The following is a 20,023-nucleotide window of genomic DNA, read 5'->3' on the forward strand; positions in this document are numbered from 1 at the left end:
TAGAAAACACTAGGACTTCTAGTCTATTTTTTTCCACACAAAAAAGTAACCTTTTTTCATTCAACTATAAACAAATTAAATAAAATGTATAGTAGAAAAAGTGTAGCCACAATTTAATAACTTTACCATTAGATTGTAAAGGGATACCTCACAAGAAATGTTGTTCAACCTTTATACTTCGTGCTGATAACGTGTTGTAAAATCAATAACAAAAGAACAATAGAACAATATAAAGATGAAGACAAGAAGAAGACTATAAAACAAGAGGAACAATATAAGATAATTTTATTTCTTTCAAGTATCCAACATCATTCTCAATACCTCTATTTATAGGATTACATTGAGGAATATCAAAGGGTGTCATAAACATGAAATTAAACATTCTTTACTATCCATAAATGATAGAATTAACTCAGGAGTTATGGTCATCCAATTAACCACATATATCAACAACATAACTACCCATAAAGGAGGACATTAACTTAGGAATTATGGTCATCCATTTAACAACCAAATTATTTACAACAAAATGGTACTACCTTCGTCCCATATTAGATGACGCTTCTAACTTTATACGATGATTAAGAAATTATCAATACATTGCAAAACTTTACCATTTTTTTATTTGTTTATATCAATTCAATATACATAGAGTGTAGAAATAACAAGTATTGAGAATTGTTCACATTTAAAAGACCATATTAATTAATTGTAAGAGTAAAATAGAAAAAATTTAATTAATTCTATCTTGATTTAGTAACTGATTAAGTAATATGAAAGAAATATTTTTAGTAAGATATTCATCTAATATGGCACGGAGGTAATAATATTAAACATAAAAAACTCTTTTTGTATTCTTTTGGCTCCAAAAGTTTTGAAATGTTCAAAAAATGAGCAGGGCAGAAAAGTTGTGTCTTTCCCTATTAAGCTACTGCAAAACACTCCGAAACCTCAACCAAATCCACGCCTTCGTTTACAAATCCGGCCTTGAAACTAACCCATTAATCGCCGGAAAGCTCCTACTTCTTGGTGCCCTTCAAATTCCTGAAGCTATTGATTACGCTCGCCGTCTGCTCATCCACAATCCAAACCCAGATGTGTTCATGTACAACACCCTCATCAGAGGTGAATCCGAGGCAGACTCACCTAAGAATTCAGTCAACTCATTCATTTACATGCTGCGAGAATCATATTCCCCTCCTGATAGTTTCTCATTTGCTTTTGTACTCAAAGCAGCGGCTACTTTGCGGTGTTTAAGAACCGAGTTTCAGCTGCATTGTCAAGCTATGACTCGTGGGCATGATACTCATCTCTTTGTTGGGACTACAATGATTAGTATGTATGCGGAATGTGGGTTTGTTGAGTTTGCTTGGAAGGTGTTTGTTGAAATACCTGAACCAAATGTTGTGGCGTGGAATGCAATACTTACAGCATATTTTTGGGGCAGTGATGTATGTGGCGCAGATAAAGTGTTTGGTTTAATGCCTTTTAGGAACTTGACTACTTGGAATGTGATGCTGGCAGCGTATACTAAAGCCGAGGAACTTGAGCGTGCGGAGGAATTGTTCTTGCAGATGCCAAGTAGAGATGATGTTTCTTGGAGTACTATGATTGTTGGATTTGCTCATAATGGTTATTTTGATGAGGCACTTCGAGTTTTCAGGGAGTTGGTTGGGAGTGAAAGTAGGCCCAATGAAGTGAGTTTGACGGGTGCTTTATCTGCATGTGCTCAACCTGGGGCGCTTAAGTTTGGGATGGTATTGCATGCATTTATAGAGAAAGTGGGGTTGATTTGGATAAGTTCTGTGAACAATGCACTTTTGGATACTTACTCCAAGTGTGGAAATGTGTTGATGGCTCGTCTTGTCTTTGAGAGAATGCTTGGGAAGAAAAGCATTGTTTCTTGGACTTCTATGATTGCAGGGTTTGCAATGCAAGGATATGGTGAAGAGGTGATAAAAAAATTTCATGAGATGGAAGAATCTGGTACCAGACCTGATGGGGTCACTTTTATTTCGGTCCTTTATGCATGTAGTCATGCTGGTTTAGTTGAACAAGGTCATGAGCTATTCAGTAAAATGACAGAAACTTATGACATTGAACCAACTATTGAGCATTATGGTTGTATGGTTGATTTGTATGGTAGGGATGGTCAGCTTCATAAGGCATATAATTTTATGGTTCAAATGCCAGTACCACCCAAGCGTAAGAGAAAATCAACTAGCGCTATCATATGTAAATGGGAACACTTAAACTTCAAATGAGATATCATAAGGGATAGATGCGATCATATCAGTACTAATGTACCGGATTCCATCAGAACGCCTAAGTTAAGCGTGCTTGGGTGAGAGTAGTACTACGATGGGTGACCCCTTGAGAAGGGAAAGAGGAAATGAAACACAAGTATTCGTACCTATTCCCTACGTCTACAAGTAATCCTAACCTTTGGAACTCTGATATTGATTGCTTGATGAAAGTATATGTTATGGCAATGGGATAGAGGAATTCTCCATATAGTCGGTATAAGATCCGGAGGAAGGTTTTGGTTCACATTCGAGGACGAATATTCTAAAAGGGGGAAGGATGTCACACCCCGTACTTTAGTACCTTGGAATACTTCTTAAGATTCTTAAGATTCTGGGAAGGCTCTTTAGTTTCGCAGAAGTCGTCATGTGAGTCAGATAATCTATAATGCTATCAAATAATCCTAAGGAAAGGAGAAGGAGATACTCCATAATAGAGAAGATTGGAAATAGGGTCATAAGAAACCGGAAGAAGTTGGAGGTAAAGTAGTGAGTCGTAGGACTTGACTTACTTGTGAAAGATATTACTTGGGACATTTTACATACTAAGCTACTTGAATATACGTCGAGCTTAAGTAGCAAGGAATACATAGGATCTTAAAGTAAGACGAGATTACAGGCTCACAAAAGAGAAATAAGGAAACGACACGCCTACTCGAAGCAAGTAGGTGATGCCCCTACTTAGGGTCAAGTAGGTGATGCAGCAGCTTGGGTGGACCCCACGCTGCCATATGGCGGCTTTGGATTTGATGCATGATTGAGGTGGCGCCCTAGGGGGGCTGCCACATATCACCCCTAGAGGCTTCCACGTGTCCCCACTTAAGTACACATATATATACATGTGTATTGCTGGATCAACTCACTTTTCAGCATCTTTACACATAAAAACAATTGGAGAAAAACATGGAGAACATGGAGATAGAGCTACGGATTTGGTTAAGCAAGGTAAGCCCTCCGATTTCATTCCGTGAATTAATTATTTAAGGTATTCTTCGGTTAAGCAATGGTGTTTAACAACATAAAATCTATAGTTGGGGTTTCGAGGAGGTTCTCGTTCTTGTCAACTAACCTATTTTTGGAATGAGACCGTTGTTAGTAATAATAGTATAACTCCTTGTGTAAATCTTCGTTTCGAGTGATTCAAGATGTTTTGGAAATATATTGCATAGGGATATAACTTTTATTTATTCTATAAAACCCATTTTTTCTTTTATCTTCTCGAAAAAGGATGATGAAGTATAGATGAGGTGCTTCCCAGAATTCGTTTAGGAAATCCTACACGGGCTGATGTTGTTATTTTGGGCATATCTTTTGCTATAGAATTGTTGTAGGGTTGATTCTAAATTGTATGTGACCCTAATATACATGTATATAACTTTAATTGAGCCCACAAATCTGTTTTCCCTATATTACCCCTTCAAAACTAAGAGACAATACAAGACAGTAGGCTGTCCAGAATTCACGTTTTGATAGTTTTGGCGAGTTTGACGAGTTTATGTTAAGGTAAGGGTTTTCCTTTAAATTTGGAGTTTATGGTGTTGTTATGAAGTGTATTACACGTTGTGTAAATGGCTGGAAATATGAAAATTCCTTAAATATGCTCGATGTTCGAAACAAACCAAATTGGAGTCGCTATAGTTAAATTGTAGTCGAAGCGAGGTATTGTGCTTGTGGTGTGTGGCTGCAGTTGTGTGGTATATTTTGAAGGGCCTAAATGTGTCCTAAAATAGGTGGGGGAGCTTCTATTTTTAGCCACATGACACCCCCGCTTCGTACGGTTAAAGGTTTTGCAAAACAAAAACTAGAAACCTTATTTTGGTATCGTGGTTTTGAGCGAGTCATTTGGAGTTTATGTGGTATAAGATTGATGTGAATTGTATATATATATACTGCAGGTTATTGTTTTTGGTTGGCTGTAGCTATTAGGAGTATAATTGGAAATTCGGATAGGGCACATTATAGGGGAAATGCTTCCCGATTTTCGTTAACTCTTTAACTAGTTAGGGAACTAGTCGAGAAGGTGAGCGAGGGGATGAGTTCTAAAAATACTCGTGTGTAGCCTAAGGTGATGGAAATACAAGGGTTGTTAATACTCGTATTGCTTTTATGTTACTTAGGTTTAAAGGATGACAAGACGAATGGGATAAAAACTAACCCGTAACATGAATGTAAAGCTAACATTTTCTTCTTTTGGCATGTTTTGGCATACGTATGTAAGGCTTATACTTTCTTTTAGCATGTCTTTGGAATAAGTATGTAAATCTTATTCCTTTTCTTAGCATGATTTGACATAAGTATAAAAAGCTAATCTCCCTTTTTGGCATGGTTTTTGCGAAGCAAGTATATGACTTTCATATAATTCCAAAGAAGTTCCTATTCTTAAAGACACTAGGATGGCCAATTTCTCGACTTCCAAAAGATATTTTGTTATGCCTTGATACATATATATGATTCCCAGAAGTTCTATTTTGATATAGTCCATAGTGACTTTCAAAAGGTACTTGATATGACTTTTATCTTGATTTTGAACGAAAGCACATTTTGATTATTCCGTCGAGTCTCAAATATGATTGAAATTGCATATAGTTTCTCACTACTCCACTCGTGGATTCCTCAATATTTCCTTCACCGAGTCCGGGCCAGGTTTTGTTATCATGCGTACTTCTCTGCATTGTTTGTCATGCTCCGATGTGAGGGGGAAGGTATGACCTGTACATGGGATTGGTGGAGTTATGATGTGCCATGTACACATTTGATATGATATGATCTGATATGACCATGTGATATGATATGATCTGTTATGGAGATATTCCCTACTATTGATGTATGTTGTGTTGTGGCCCCAGTAACGGGCTGGCGACTACATTTTGTTCACCGCATCCTATAATGGGGCCGAATATGGCATATGTTTATGTGCATACATTATTTGTGATTATGAAAAACATTTTGATATTCTGGGTATTTAGCTCACTTTTTCACCGTTTGTTCTGGTAATGGCCTTACTTGTTACAGTCCATGCTTTACATACTCAGTACATATGTTGTACTGACCCTATTTCCTTAGAAGGCTACGTTTCATGCCCTCAGGTACAGATGTTAACTTTGGAGATCTGCCAGCTTAGGATTTCCACTCAGCAATGTTGGAAGTGCTCCACTGTTCCGGAGCCTAACTTTTGATACTGGTCGTTTTATATAAATGTTTATTTATTTAGGGGTACGACAGGGCCCTATCCCGTCATATGACTAGGCTAGCATTCTGTAGAGGTCCATAGACTTATGATGTGGGTTCTGTATATATATTTTGGGTTTTATGTTCCGTGATGTCCTTAACGGCATTCGTATGCTACATATATTTTCGTGCGCTCTCTAGCGATTTTTTTTGATTTCTTCATAGGTTTATTCGGCTAACATACTCATGGGGATAAGGGTATGTATGGGTGCCCTAATAGGATACTAGTCACGGACTACGGAGTTGGGTCGTGACAATATCAAGCCTTTGATTCTTGACTATGATATATGAAATTATAATTTCTATGTTATGTACGTATTTCGTGGGATTTGACTTAGCACCGAATATGGACTTGAGGTGGGGGCTTGAATTAAGAGGTCCTTATATAAAGTCTCTTGTCTCATAACTACGTGCTACCGTAGGAAAAAAGAGATTAGAGGTGAATACCCAAATCTCTAAGAGGTGAGTACCCGAAATATCAGGGCTTAGAGGTGAGTACCCGAGTCTAAGAACTAGGGGTAAGTACCCGGTTCACATAACTGCTTAGTGGATCCACTTAGGTATGTAGAACTCTACCTTGGGAAGTAGTCCCCTCTTTTTTCATGCTATAGCTCGCATGGTCTTATTATCGGTTATGGTTCTTATCCCACATATGTATAATCTCTTAAGTATGTTATGACTGTGAATTTATTCTTTTAAAAGCTTTGGTCAATATGATTTTCTCATAACTTTACTTATTCCATCTTATCATGTGTTTTACTTGACCTTTGCATTTTATGATTTATGTTACATGTCACGGCCTCATACATAGTAAATTCCAATGTACTAATGCATACTTTTTGCCTACATTGTATCATAATGTAAGGGTTAAGTTTGAAGATCCTAATTATCCATGTAACTAGTAGGTGTTCTCCATTTGATTGTGTTGTGGTGAGTCCTCGTTGACCAGGGACTAGTTTCAAGTTACTTACTATTTTCTTTTCAAAAAACTTTTTTAACTTCATATATTGAGGGTGTGCTACAGACTTTTCTTATCCCCCGCCCATACTCATGTTTAGAGGCATCTAGTTGAATATACTGGATTCTACATTGTTATAAAATATTTTCACATTTTTATTCATGTTTTAGACTCTTTTATGATGTTTCCGCTTTTATATTTCACCTTATGTATGCTTATGATATGTACAAGAGGCTTGGTTCGAGCCCTTCGGAGTTTTGATCACCATGTTATGACTAGTCCCTAGGTCGAGTCATGATAATAAATGTGAGTTTTGATTAAGTATGGTGAAGGGATTATAGTTGATCCTGAAAAAATCAAAGCGGTTAAGAATTGGCCTAGACTGCTATCCCCTTCAGATATTAGGTGTTTCTTGGGCCTAGCCGAATATTATCGAGGATTTGTAGAAGGGTTCTTATCGATCTCATCACCTTTGACTATGTTTACTTAAAATACGGTAAATTTTCAACGATCATAATCTTGTGAGAAGAGTTTCCAAGAGTTGAAAGATCGCCTTACTACTACTCCTATTTTGACCTTGTCGGAATTGTCCGATGGCTTTGTTGTGTATTTTGATGCTTTAAGAGTTGGTATTGGTTGTGTTTTGATTCAACATTGTTAGGTAATAGCGTATGTTTCTAGGAAACTTAGGGTGCATGAAAGAAATTATCCAACTCATGACTTGGAACTAGCGACAGTTGTCTTTGCATTGAAGATTTGAAGACACTATCTTTATAGTGTCCATGTCGATATGTTCACCGACCATAATAGTTTACAATATATGTTTATGCAAAAAGACTTGAACCTTAGACAAAGGAGATGGATTGTACATGCTCTCTTCATAAGGTTTCATTATTTCCAACCTTCTCTACTATGGGGTATCACATTCTCCCCTTCTTAGAGTTGTTTGATAGTGTCTAGAAAGTAGGGGTCTCATGGACACTTTCAAGAAGACTAGAAATACGTTTCAAGGTTTAAAAGTGTGGGGTGTAACAAATCCCTTATTATAACTCATGACTATCCATGCTTTGTACAAGCTCTCTTCATAAGGTTGCATTATGGTTTTATTAAATTGACATTTTCCTTACTCATGATTCAGAATTACTTGTAAATAATCTACTTATTATATGTTCTAGCCTTGATCATATGTGATTGTTTTTATGTCATGTATTGAATTGCTCACATAGTTAGTATATTAAAAGTACTAAGGCATAGTTTTATTTTCCTACATAGTGTTATAATATAGGGATCGGTGATCTCCCTACACATTCTCATTGCTAGATAGAAGACTTGTTCACTTGATTTTGTAAGTCCTCAAACTTTGGGGACTACCTATTGGGTTTATTTCTTTCCTTGTTACCTCTAAACTATGTTAGTATTTTGAGATGTTTCTTTTCTTTTTTGGGGAGATAGTAGCTTGTTCTATGCCCCACCTATGTTTGTATGAAGAGGAATGTTTAGACAAAGAGTTGGTGTAGTCAGTTTGGGCATGTGACTTGAGATTCTGTTTCATTTCTAGACTTCCATATTTGAGATTGTTCTCCCGCTTCTTTTTATTATGTTTTATCTTATCTTATGAATTTAATGTATGCTAATATGGCATGGTTAGGATCCTTTGGATTCTTGATCATCTTACCATGGCTAAACCCTAGTCCAGGTCGTGATAAAAAGACCTCATAGGTCAAGCTCCCACCTAAAGATTTATTCCATGCTATGTAAACTCTCGCGGAATACATAACAGAGTAATCATGCTTAACATATATCATAATGTTGTTCATAGTTTTCAAAACTCATATAATATATCATTTCATATCATAATTGTAATGTGAGTAAAACCCTTTCAACATCATAAATCATACTTGCATAATTCATGTCATTACGTTTCTAGGTCACCAATCAAGGATCCTAAGTTACCTCTTTCATAACTTGCATGAAAATCATATTTTGAACATAATCGTAATCCATGATCACAATTCATTCTTGAAATTAGGGTATAACTTGTGTACATTGTCAATATGATTGAAAACCATGAAAGAACTTTGAAAATCATTGAACTTCCTAATCATTATTCATGTAAATCGTCATTGAAAATAGCTTCATGCATGGGAATTTGTAATTTGACTTGAAATTAAAAAATTGATGTATAATCATGCTTATAATGATCATTAAAAATAATTTAAAACGTAATTGAAACACCCCAATGAAATTCTTCAAAACTAGGGTTGAGAAGTCATTGAAATTCAAGAGATCTTTTGAGGAAAATATGAGAATCTATGGGTGAAAGGAACCCATGGATCAATCCCTACATATCTTGACGAAATCAACTCGAAAATTGAGGAGGAACCTTATTGAACTTGAAACCCTAGCTTGAAATTGTAGGAGAAACTTGAGAGATATTTGATAGTCTTTCCTTAGGGAATTTAGGAGAATGAATTAGAATAGGAGGGGAATTTGAAGAATTGGGTAATTAAAGACATTGAACTTGGCCATAAAAGTGGCTAGGTTCATTGAACTCAACTTGGAAAAAGATGGAAATACCCTTCATTAAACTTCATATTTGACCCTACAAATTTGTGTCCTACGAGTGTTAATGAGTCCTACAATTTTTCATCATGAGTTGTCCTGCAGGTTTGAGAAAAACCCTGATTTCAGAGCCTCTTATCCTTTCCTATGAGTCATTCTTATGACTTGTCAAACTATTAATGGGTTGTAGACACTCGTTGTCCAGCAGGTCTGAAAAATATACATATTCTGATACTCTAAAGTTTCATTAAGAGTCAAATTTATGACTCTTCAATAAGACTACAAATCATCCTATTGAATCGTAAGGCTTCTTATGAGAATGGTCCTGAACAGGCTCAAGGACTCACTCTATGACTCATCCCTATGAGTCATAGGAGTGACTATGCTAAGTACAGTGACTCATGATCCTGAAGTCAATCAGCATTTTGGGGATTCTCTTTGGTTCCAACTTCCCAAATTTTGGGGTATTAAAGTTTGTCTCCCTACGACTGCCTTCCTACGGCCCATAGAAATTTGTAGGAACTTGCACCAGTAAATTCCTGCAACTTTTTCCTACATCATTTACTTTTGTTTGGCCTTCAACTTCCTAGGTATTACACTCGGTGGCTTTGGATTTGGCAATAAACCTTGTAATTTTCCAAAATCTTGAGTTAAATGAAAACAAAATCTGGAGGATCATCAAAATTTGTTGCATGGAAATGTATACTTCTAGTAATCCTCTTTGATGGAGATTGTTCATTCATGGTTTGAATGAGTATACCAATTTTACGGAGATATACAAGACTATAACTTAAAAAAAATTAAACCATGGAAGAAATTGAAAAAAAACTATACAAAAACATTAAAAATGATTAGAGATTACTTGGATTTTATTGTTCACGATTAGAACGGATGAATCAAAATTTTGAACTTTTGAATTTTAATGTGGTTGAGTGATTTAAGGAGACTTGAGAGATTTTAGAACATAAATTAGTAGGTGTGATAATAGAGAGAGTGTTTTTATTTGTATAAAAGGTGAAAGAGGAGAATTACATGTTTTGATACAAATGTAAAAATGAGGGACCCACCATATAGAAATTTTCTTTAACTATAATTTGTAAGAACACAAAAGTTAGAAACTTCGAACCAAGGAGAAAATTCTCAATATTTGACTGACCTTATGTTTATGAGTCACTTTACAACAGAGACTCAAATTCAGGACCTTTTCTCAAACCTGTAGGATGACTCTTATTAATGACTCATAATCTTGAAGATGAGTCATAACAACTACTCATACACCTAATTTCAGAGATTCTTAAAATCCAACAAAAACTAAGTACCTGCACTACGACTCAAATCTATGAGTCATAGATTTGAGAACGATTCATAGAAGTGAACTCGTAAGGTTAAATTTGAGTGTTAATAAGGAGTATTTGTGTAATTTCACAAGATCGGTTTACCGAACTGTTACACCCCACACTCTTGAGCTCGGAATATCTCTTAGGCTTCTTAAAAGTTATCATGTGAGCCGGATAATCTACGACGCTATCAAACAACTCTAAGGACGGGAGAAGGTGATACCCCATAGTAAGGAAGGTTGGAAATAAGGTCATGAGAAGTCGGAAGGAGTTGGAGGCCAAGTAATGAATCATAGGACTCGAATTACCTACGTAAGCTACCAACTTAGAAGTTTTACACACTTGAGGTACTTGCATACATACCAAGATTACGTAGCACAGATTACATAGGCTCTTAAATTAAGATAAGATTACGAAACCACGAGAAGGAGGAGAGAACGTCACATGGGAGTAAGATAGTAGTGACACGTGGAATCATAGGGAAATGACATATGTAAGAAGGTGACCCACCTTCTTGGGAGGTGGACCCCACTACCACGTGGTAGCCCCTAAGTAGCTACATAGATACGGTGGCCCAATAAGCGCTAGACACATGTCACCCTTAGAGGATGACACGTGTCACCTCAAAGGAAGCCCATATATATATGTTAAATGACTCTTAGTCTTATTCTTTATCCAAAAACTTCACCAAAGGCAAGAAACAAAAACCCTAAACTAAGAGAGGAAAAGGTGACGGCCTAGGGGAGAAAAAGAGGTAAGTCCCAATTTCATTCCATGAATTAATTATTTAATATATACTACAATGAAATAGAGGTTTTTTATGAAATAAAATTACACTTTATGTCAGCAAGTAAGTGATACAAACAGCCCGCTCAATTTCAGCATGTTTAGAGAAGTTCTGAGGCGTAATTTTGGCGAGTTTTGTCCAATTTTTGGTAAGGTAAGGTATTCCCTTCCTATTTTAAGTTTATGGTGTTGTTATAGGGTGTATTCCACACCTTTTATTATGATGGAAGTGTAAGTATGTCATATAAATGCTCGACGTTAGAAACAATCTAAATTGAAGTTGTTGTAGCTAAACTAAAGTCGAATAGTGGTTATGTTTGTGATGCTGTAGCTTCTGGTCATGTGGTGGTGTGTTAAGGTGCTAGAAAATGTTCTAAAAGAGGTGTGGGTTCTTCTGTTTTAATCCACCCGACCCTCCATTTTGTATGGTTAAAAGTGTTGCAAAATGGAAACTAGAAATCCTATTTTGGTATCACGGTTTCGAGTGAGTCATTTGGATTTTATGTTGTATAATGTTGATGTGAATTTTATATATATATTCTGTAGGTTATTGTTTTTTGTTGGATGTAGTTCTTAGGAGTGTAATTGGGAATTCGGATAGGGCATATTATAGGGGAGATGTTGTCCGATTTCCATTGACTCCTTAACTAACTAAGGAACTAGTCGAGAAGGAGAGTGAAGAAATGAGTTCTGTTAATACTCGTGTGTGACCTAAGATACTAAAAAGTCTAAGGTTGTTGATACTTGCATTTCTTCCATGTTAAATAGGTTTGGAGGACGACGACGTGAATATGATTAAGAGAAGTCCATAAGAGGTATGTAGAGCTATTCTTCTTTTCTTTTGGCATGTATTAGGTATAAGTTATGAATGGTTTGTATATGAAATGTGGGGATAATTCCACTCGTGAAAATCTAAGTTTAATGAATAGACTTTATTCACCTTGTGATATTAAGACTACTGTAATAGTTGACTTATTGCCTTTTAAGGCTCCTATATCATGAACAGTAGTATATGTAAAGCCTGTTTCTTCTTCTTGTCAGAATGTCTTAAGTATAAATGCAATGGCATATGATATGAGGCAGAGGTAGTTCCCATTATAAGATCCGGGTATAATTGTGATTTTTATTCGTTACTTGATATTAGAATTCTTAAAGTAGTTTAACTACTACCCTCGAGTCTCCTATCTGATGAATAATAATTGAATGTATCAGCTCCTATTCCTAAGGTGTCTATGACGACAAATGTCTCTACTTCTATAAGCTTATTAACCTTGTCTCGGTACATGTCTACGATTCCTAAGACTCCATCTAATATGATCCCCAATGATATTTAGAAGGTACTTAAGATGGTTACTACTCTGGTCTTCAAGTGACGATTCACTTGACTTTTTCATCGAGTCTCTGATGATGATGTAAATTGCATATGGTTTCACACTACTCTACTCATGCACGTTGCAACCCATCTTCCTTCGAGTCCCATAAGGGGGCTGGAAATGCGGTCATTCCTAGCTTTACTCTTTGCTCACCGAGTCCCGGGCCGGTTATATATATATGGAGAAGTATACAATGATGAAATACCATATACAATAAAGTGAAGCATATGATGATGCCATATGTGATGATGCTCGTCACCGCATCCTGGTCCAGGTATGTACATGATGATATGATGGAAAATGTGGATCGGGCCGTACATCCCTCGACATTGTTTTAAAATATGGATCGGGCCATATGTTCCTCGGTATTATTTTAAAATATGTATTGGGTCGTACATTCCTCGGCACTATTTTAAAGTAGGGATCAGGTCGATCGTTCCTCGGTATATTTTACTATATGATAATAGTCCCGAGTCCCATAGCGGGTCGGGTGTGGTACGACATGTACACCACTTTTTTATCGAGACCTTCACTAAAGGGCCAGATATGATAGATAGGCATACATATGAAGACATAGTGAGGTACTTGTAAAGTGTGAAATGATATTGTATACGAAGGTATGATGCCGTATACGATGATATGGTAACACCGAATCCTGCAGCGGGCCAAGAGTGATATGTGAGGATGATATGCATACCCTCTTTTCATAAGGTACAAGTATAGTGTATTGTTAACTGTCATACTTGTTTCCTGCATCTCCATTTCAGTTATGGTTTTAGTTATGATTTGTTATGCTTTATATACTTAGTATATATGTCGTACTGACCCCCCATTCCTCGAGGGGTTGAATTTCATGCCCGCAGGTATAGATGTTTATTTTGGAGATCCGCCAGCTTAGGGATTCCACTCAACCATGTTGGGAGCACTCCACTGTTCTAGAGCCTAACTTTAGATACAGGTCATGTAACACACATATATTTATTTGTCTAGGGGTACGGTGGGGGCACTGTCCTACCATATGTTGTTGTTACTACTCTTAGAGGTCTGTAAACATATGCATGTGGGTTGTTTATAAGTTTGTTTCGGTTGTGCCTATATGGCATATTATAAATGTTTTTATGTTACAACAGCTTTGTCGGCTTGCGTGCCCTTTCATGATATGGTACGAATGAAAGAGGCCATACGTACACGAAAAAGTTTTAACTCATTGGGATTTTTGTGAGAAGTGTCACTTTGTTATTAGTTTGATTTGACTATAGCTGATAGGTACGTATATGGGGGTACAAGTCGGACCCAATTGCGGCCTACGGGGTTGAGTCATGATAGAAGTAGTATCAAAGAAGTTCATCCTTGGAGTGTCTATAGACCGTGTCTAGTAGAGTCTTGTTTATCGGTGTGTTGTGCACCACATCTATAAATAGGAGGTTACAGGACATCTAGGATGTTACTTTTCTTTCATATCTAAGATCGTGCAATAGAGCCGAGTTATAGGGAATACAATTCCTCATACTAACATATGGTTTCAACAGAAGGACGACATCGATAGAAGAAGTGACCGGCGATATTGGGAGTTACAGAGCACGCAGGTAAGTAAAGGCACAAAAAGTATATGTCAGGTAAGATTTTAAAATACGAGTGACATACAAAGTTAAAGGAAAGGTAGCCAGGAACATTTAACAGGTGCATTTTGAGTGGAAATACGAGGTAAGTCTATTATTTTATACTGTCATTGATATTGGAAGCCCTATGTGGCTGCGATACGAATATATGTGTTGGCCTTGTAAGGCATTGTTGGTATTTTCTACCTCCAGGTGTTGAGATAGTAAGAAATACAGAGGAAATTCTGCCCAAATTTTCCTACCAAGCAAAGGAGAATAAGATACAGGGTTGTAGTACGCCTTTTCCATAATAAGAATGAGATTTAACTAAACTACGAGTGTGGCTAGCCCCGATAAATAAGCTAATTGTGGAATTATTGGCAATAGTAGTTAGGATGATCTCTCACTAACATACCATTATTTTTGCAGTGATGTTTCCAAGGAAAGCAATAACTGCCTAGAAGGGCGAGTCAGTAGCAGAAGAAACTGGTCAGACATTGAAGGTCACTAGGACTCATGCCTAGTCTATGCCGGGGGTTGTGTTCCAGTTGGTAAGCTTTACTATGCCTCCACCTTCAGAGGAGCCTAAGGCAGCAGTAGTCGCAGATCCTAAGGCCCCAATATTTGGGCCTTCATCCCCACAGCCAGGGCCAGAGGATAGGGCAATGAGAGATATAGATTTGTTGCTAACCAGATTAGCGGTAGGGCGGGCTCGAAGTCATGGGCTGGGGAGAAAGGTTCAACACAGAGGGCGACGTCCCGATAGAGATTATGATAGCGGCCAATATAAGAAAACTAGGTCGGTCGAGGATTCAGGTGAGTTTCAAGGCTGACAGCCTCAGCAATTTGGTGAATACCCTTCCCAACCAGCCTGGAGTACATCCCTTCATTTCCCAAGTTGGAGATTCGATAATATGGAAGGTCTAGAAGTCGGTCAAAACTCCAGGGTGCAAGTCCACAGATAGGCAAGGGTTCGCATCAGCCAAGGCCACCTCTGCCTCAGTATCCTCATTTTGATAGATCTTATTTTGGGAAATCTCGTTTTGGGATGGGTACTTGTTTTATGTGTGGCCATCAAGCCTATCTTATGAGAACGTGTCAATTTGGAGGTAGGTTAAGTAGTGCAGCTCTACCTATGGGGACAACTGTGGGTTCTTCTTCTTCAGTGGCTATGCGCCCTGTAGGGCACGGTACTTATACATCAGTAGGTCGTGGTCGGGGCCATGGTGGACCTTCTATTTCTAGCGGTCCTTTGAGTCACATTTATGCTTTAGCTAGCGGACAGGACCAGGAGGCGCCACCAAATATGGCTATAGGTATGTTACAAATCTTCTTCCAGGATATATGTGTTGATAGATCCAGGCTCCACTTTATCATATATGTATCCCCTTTTGTTGCTAGTCGGGTCAGAAGGAAACTCGAATTAATGGACCTGTTTGAGATAGCCACACCAATAGGAGACTTTATTTTAGAAAAGTACGGTGAGGGTAGATAGTTTTCATACCTTGGCTATCTTATGGGAGAAATGATAAAGAAGTTCTAGCGGAGGCACCCAAGATAGTATTATAACCAAGTTTGAAAAATGCATCATCAGAAAGTGCTCCAGAATGGGGAATTTGAAATGATGATAAGAACCTTCTAATTATGTTAAAATTTCATACGTAGGTAACCTAAGGTATAGATATGGTGCAGTATACTAAGCGTGTTGGAAAATAATCATATGCATTTGAAAATTTGAAATAAGGGCATAAGGTAGAACACAAATAGATAGTGGCATAGGTGCACCCTAAATGGGGGAGTATCTCCAAATGAGATCCCATACTAGCACGAGTTAACAAGATTTAAAAGCTAACAATGAACGAATAAAAGCCATGATACTGGAGACAGTGTTGAGAATTATTAGCAAGGACCTTGAATAGTATAACATCAAAGGATGTGGTCAGTATTAAGGACCAAAGCCATAGTGGAGCCCTGACCTCAACTGAAGGAGGTAAGACACTAGTAGAGCAATGCTAAGGCATTTTTGGACTGCTCTAAGCACCAACACACATTTGTATAAAAAGTATGATGAGGTGTGATAAAGAAACTAGAGAGAGTATATGAGTAAAAGCGCAGGATAGCATGCCTAAAGTGTTACAAGATGGACTAAGAGGGATTGTACAAAAGCTTAAAAAAATTAAGCATCAGAGGCTTGATAGCCTATTACGGAGGATGGAAATCCTGACTCGGAAATGGGAGGCAATTAATATAGGTTACAGTATAGGCTGACTTTGCAATCTATGGAAGTATAAGTTTATATGGGCTATTGTGGATAGGCTGATAGGAATCAGCCCACTTCCTTCAAGTTAGGATTATGTATTCAGCCAAGGACTATTCGAGATTATATAATAAGAGAATAGTAAAACTTCACGGGATCCCCACAACTATGATCTCAGACAGAGAAGCCCAATCTACAGCTAACTCCTAGGGATCATTCCAAAAAAGGAATTGGGAAATTAGGTGAATCTTAGCACAACCTTTAACCCTCAGACTAATGGACAGACCGAGCGCACTAAGGAATTGGGAAATTAGGTGAATCTTAGCACAACCTTTAACCCTCAGACTAATGGACAGACCGAGCGCACTATGAAAATGCTAGAGACTATGTTGCGGGCCTGTATTATTAACTTTAGAGGCAGTTGGAGTGATCGCCTGTCACTTATTGAAGTTCTTCTAATAGCATCCATATGGCACCATAGAAAGCTTCATGTAGAAGAAGGCGCGGAGCATCTACTGGTGGGTTTAAGATTGATAAAGGTCCATTGATGGGCTCGGACACGAGCCAACATGCTATTGATAAAGAGAAACCCATTTAGCAAAGACTATTAATAGACCAAGGTCAACAAAAGTCATATGCAAATAGTCAACGTCGACCATTCGAGTTTGGAGTTGGGGGTTGAGTATGCATGAAAGCGTCACCAGCGAAAGGTGTAACAGGAATCGACATGAAAGAGAAACTTGTCCCTTATCAGTTCATTCGTAGGATAGGTAAAGTTGCCTATGAGTTGGACCTACCCTCCAGTTTGAAGCAATACATTCAGTTTCCACAGATCAATGCTCCGCAAATATATAAGTGACCCTCCCAGACTAGTCTCTATGGATGAGGTCCACATAAAAGAGAAGTTATCCTACGAGGAGCAACCTATCACCATCATGGGTCAGCAAATTAGAAGGTTGCAAACTAGGGATGCGGCTCCCATCAAAGCGTGTGATGAGATAATGATAGAGAAGAAGTTTCCAAATGGGTTCCCTACGCCTACAAGTAATCTAAACTCCTAAATCAATGGTGTTGATTCGTAGGAGGCCTAGGGATAACAACTGGTATAGATAATTCCCAAAGTCCTGGTAAGTCCTCATAAGATTAATTAACATTCGAGGACGAATGTTCTAAAGGGGGGAAATATGTTACACCCTACACTCTTGATCTCATAATGTTTCTTAGGCTTCTTAAAAGTTGTCATGTGAGCCATATAATCTACGACGCTATCAAATAACTATAAGGAAGGGAGAAGGTCATACCACATAGTAGGGAAGGTTGGAAATAAGGTCATGAGAAGTCGGAAAGAGTTGGATGCCAAGTAATTAGTCATAGGACTTGTCTTACCTATGTAATATACTAACATAGAAGTTTTACACACTTTAGCTACTTGCATACATACCAAGCTTACGTAGCAGGATAACATAGGCTCTTAAAATAAGACGAGATCATGAACCCATGAGGAAGAGGAGAGAACGACACATGGAAGCAAGAAAGGAGTGACACATGGAAGCATAGGGAAGTTACACATGGAAGAAGGTGATCCACCTTCTTTGGGTCAAGTAGGTGACCCACCTACTTGGGGAGTGGACCCCACTACCACGTGGCAGCTCCTAAGTAGATACATAGATACGGTGGCCCAATAAGGGCTAGACACATGTCACCCTAAGGGGATGACATGGTCACCTCCAAGGAATCCCATATATACATGTTAAATGAATCTTAGTCTTATTCTTTATCAAAAACCTTCAGCAAAGGCAAGAAACAAAAACCCTAAATTAAGAGAGGAAAAGGTGATGGCCTAGGGGAGAAAAATAGGTAAGTCCTGATTTTGTTCCATGAAATAATTATTTATAATATACTACAGTTATATAGCGGTGTTTTATGACATAAAATTCCACTTTGGGTCAGCAAGAAAGTGATGCATACAGCCCGCTCAATTTCAGCACGTTTAGAGAATTTCTGAGGCGCAATTTTGGCGGGTTTTGGCCAATTTCGGGTAAGGTAAGGTCTTCCCTTCTAATTTGAAGTTTATGGTGTTTTTATAGGGTGTATTAACCACCTTTTATGCAGCTGGAAGTGTAATAATTTCGTATAAATGCTCGACGTTAGAAACAATCTAAATAGAAGTCATTGTAGCTAAACTAAAGTCAAATAATGGGTTATGTTTGTGGTGCTGCAGCTGCTGGTCATGTGGTGGTGTGTTAAGGTGATGGAAAATGTTCTAAAATAGGTGTGGTTTCTGCTGGTTTCAGCCACCCGACCCTCCGTTTCGTATGGTTAAAAGTGTTGCAAAATGGAAACTAGAAATCCTATTTTGGTTTCACAGTTTCGAGTGAGTCGTTCGGAGTTTATGTTGTATAATTTTGATGTGAATTGTATATATATATTCTTTAGGTTATTTTTGTTGGTTGTATGTAGTTCTTCGGAGTGTAATTGGGAATTCGGATAGGGCATATTATAGGGGAGATGCTGCCCGATTTCCGTTGACTCCTTAACTAACTAAAGAACTAGTCGAGAAGGTGAGTCAGGAAATGAGTTCTGTGAATACTCATGTGTGACCTAAGATGCTTAAAAGTATAAGTTTTTTTATACTTGCGTTGCTTCCATGTTAAATAGGTTTGGAGGACGACGATGTGAACGTGATTAAGAGAAGTCCGTAAGAGGTATGTAGAGCTATTCTTCTTTTCTTTTGGCATGTCTTAGGTATAAGTTATGAATGGTTTGTATATGAAATGTGGGGATAATTCCACTCGTGAAACTCTAAGTGTAATGCATAGACTTTATTCACCTTGTGATGTTAATACTTATGTAATAGTTGAGTTATTGCCTTTTAAGGCTCCTATATCATGAATAGTAGGATATGTAAAGCATGTTTCTTCTTCTTGTCAGAATGTCTTAAGTATAAATGCAATGTCATATGATACGAGGCAGAGGTAGTTCCTATTATAAGCTTTGGGTATAACTTGTGATTTTTATTCATTACTTGATATTAGAATTTTTAAAGTAGTTGAACTACTAACCTTGAGTCTCCTATCTGATGAATAATAATTGAATGCATCAACTCCTATTCCTAAGGTCTCTACGATGACAAACGTCTCTACTTCTGTAAACAGATTAACCTTGTCTCGATACACGTCTACGATTCCTGAGACTCCAGCTAATATGATCCCCAACAATATTTAGAAGGTACTTAAGACGGTTATTACTCTGGTCTTCAAGTGATGGTTCACTTGACTGTTTCATCGAGTCTCTGATGATGATGTAAATTACTTATGGTTTCTCACTACTCTACTCGTACACGCGGTAACCCATCTTGATCCAAGTCCCATAAGGGGGCCGGGAATACGGTTGTGCCTAGCTTTACTCTTCGCTCACCGCGTCCCGAGCCAGTTATATATATGTAGAAGTATACGATGATGAAACATTGTATACTATAAAGTGTAGCATACGATGATGCCGTATGTGATGATGCTCGTCACCGCGTCTGGGGTTGGGTATGTACATGATGATATGATGGAAAATGTGGATCAGGCCATACGTCCCTCGGCATTGTTTTAAAATATGGATTGGGCCGTACGT

General features: G+C 37.8%; 1 protein-coding gene across 1 annotated transcript; it reads left to right on the top strand.

The window, feature by feature from the left end:
- The first annotated feature begins 883 nt into the window (after positions 1–883).
- Positions 884–15,640, top strand: LOC129893122 (pentatricopeptide repeat-containing protein At1g74630-like). Its single transcript, XM_055968620.1, has 3 exons — positions 884–2,205; positions 14,725–14,961; positions 15,312–15,640. The coding sequence occupies exons 1-3, from the start codon at positions 891–893 to the stop codon at positions 15,638–15,640; spliced, it is 1,881 nt and encodes a 626-aa protein (XP_055824595.1). The 5' UTR covers positions 884–890.
- The last annotated feature ends 4,383 nt before the right edge of the window (positions 15,641–20,023 follow it).

The sequence above is a fragment of the Solanum dulcamara genome, chromosome 1 (genome assembly GCF_947179165.1).
Source record: "Solanum dulcamara chromosome 1, daSolDulc1.2, whole genome shotgun sequence".
In the NCBI taxonomy this organism is placed as follows: Eukaryota; Viridiplantae; Streptophyta; class Magnoliopsida; order Solanales; family Solanaceae; genus Solanum; species Solanum dulcamara.

Coding starts and splice junctions, on each gene's coding strand:
- LOC129893122 (XM_055968620.1), top strand. CDS start 891: ATGAGCAGGGCAGAAAAGTTGTGTCTTTCCCTATTAAGCTACTGCAAA. Junction 2,206..14,724: donor AATGCCAGTACCACCCAAGC/GTAAGAGAAAAT, acceptor CTCCACCTTCAG/AGGAGCCTAAGGCAGCAGTA. Junction 14,962..15,311: donor TAGGTCGGTCGAGGATTCAG/GTGAGTTTCAAG, acceptor CTTCTTCTTCAG/TGGCTATGCGCCCTGTAGGG.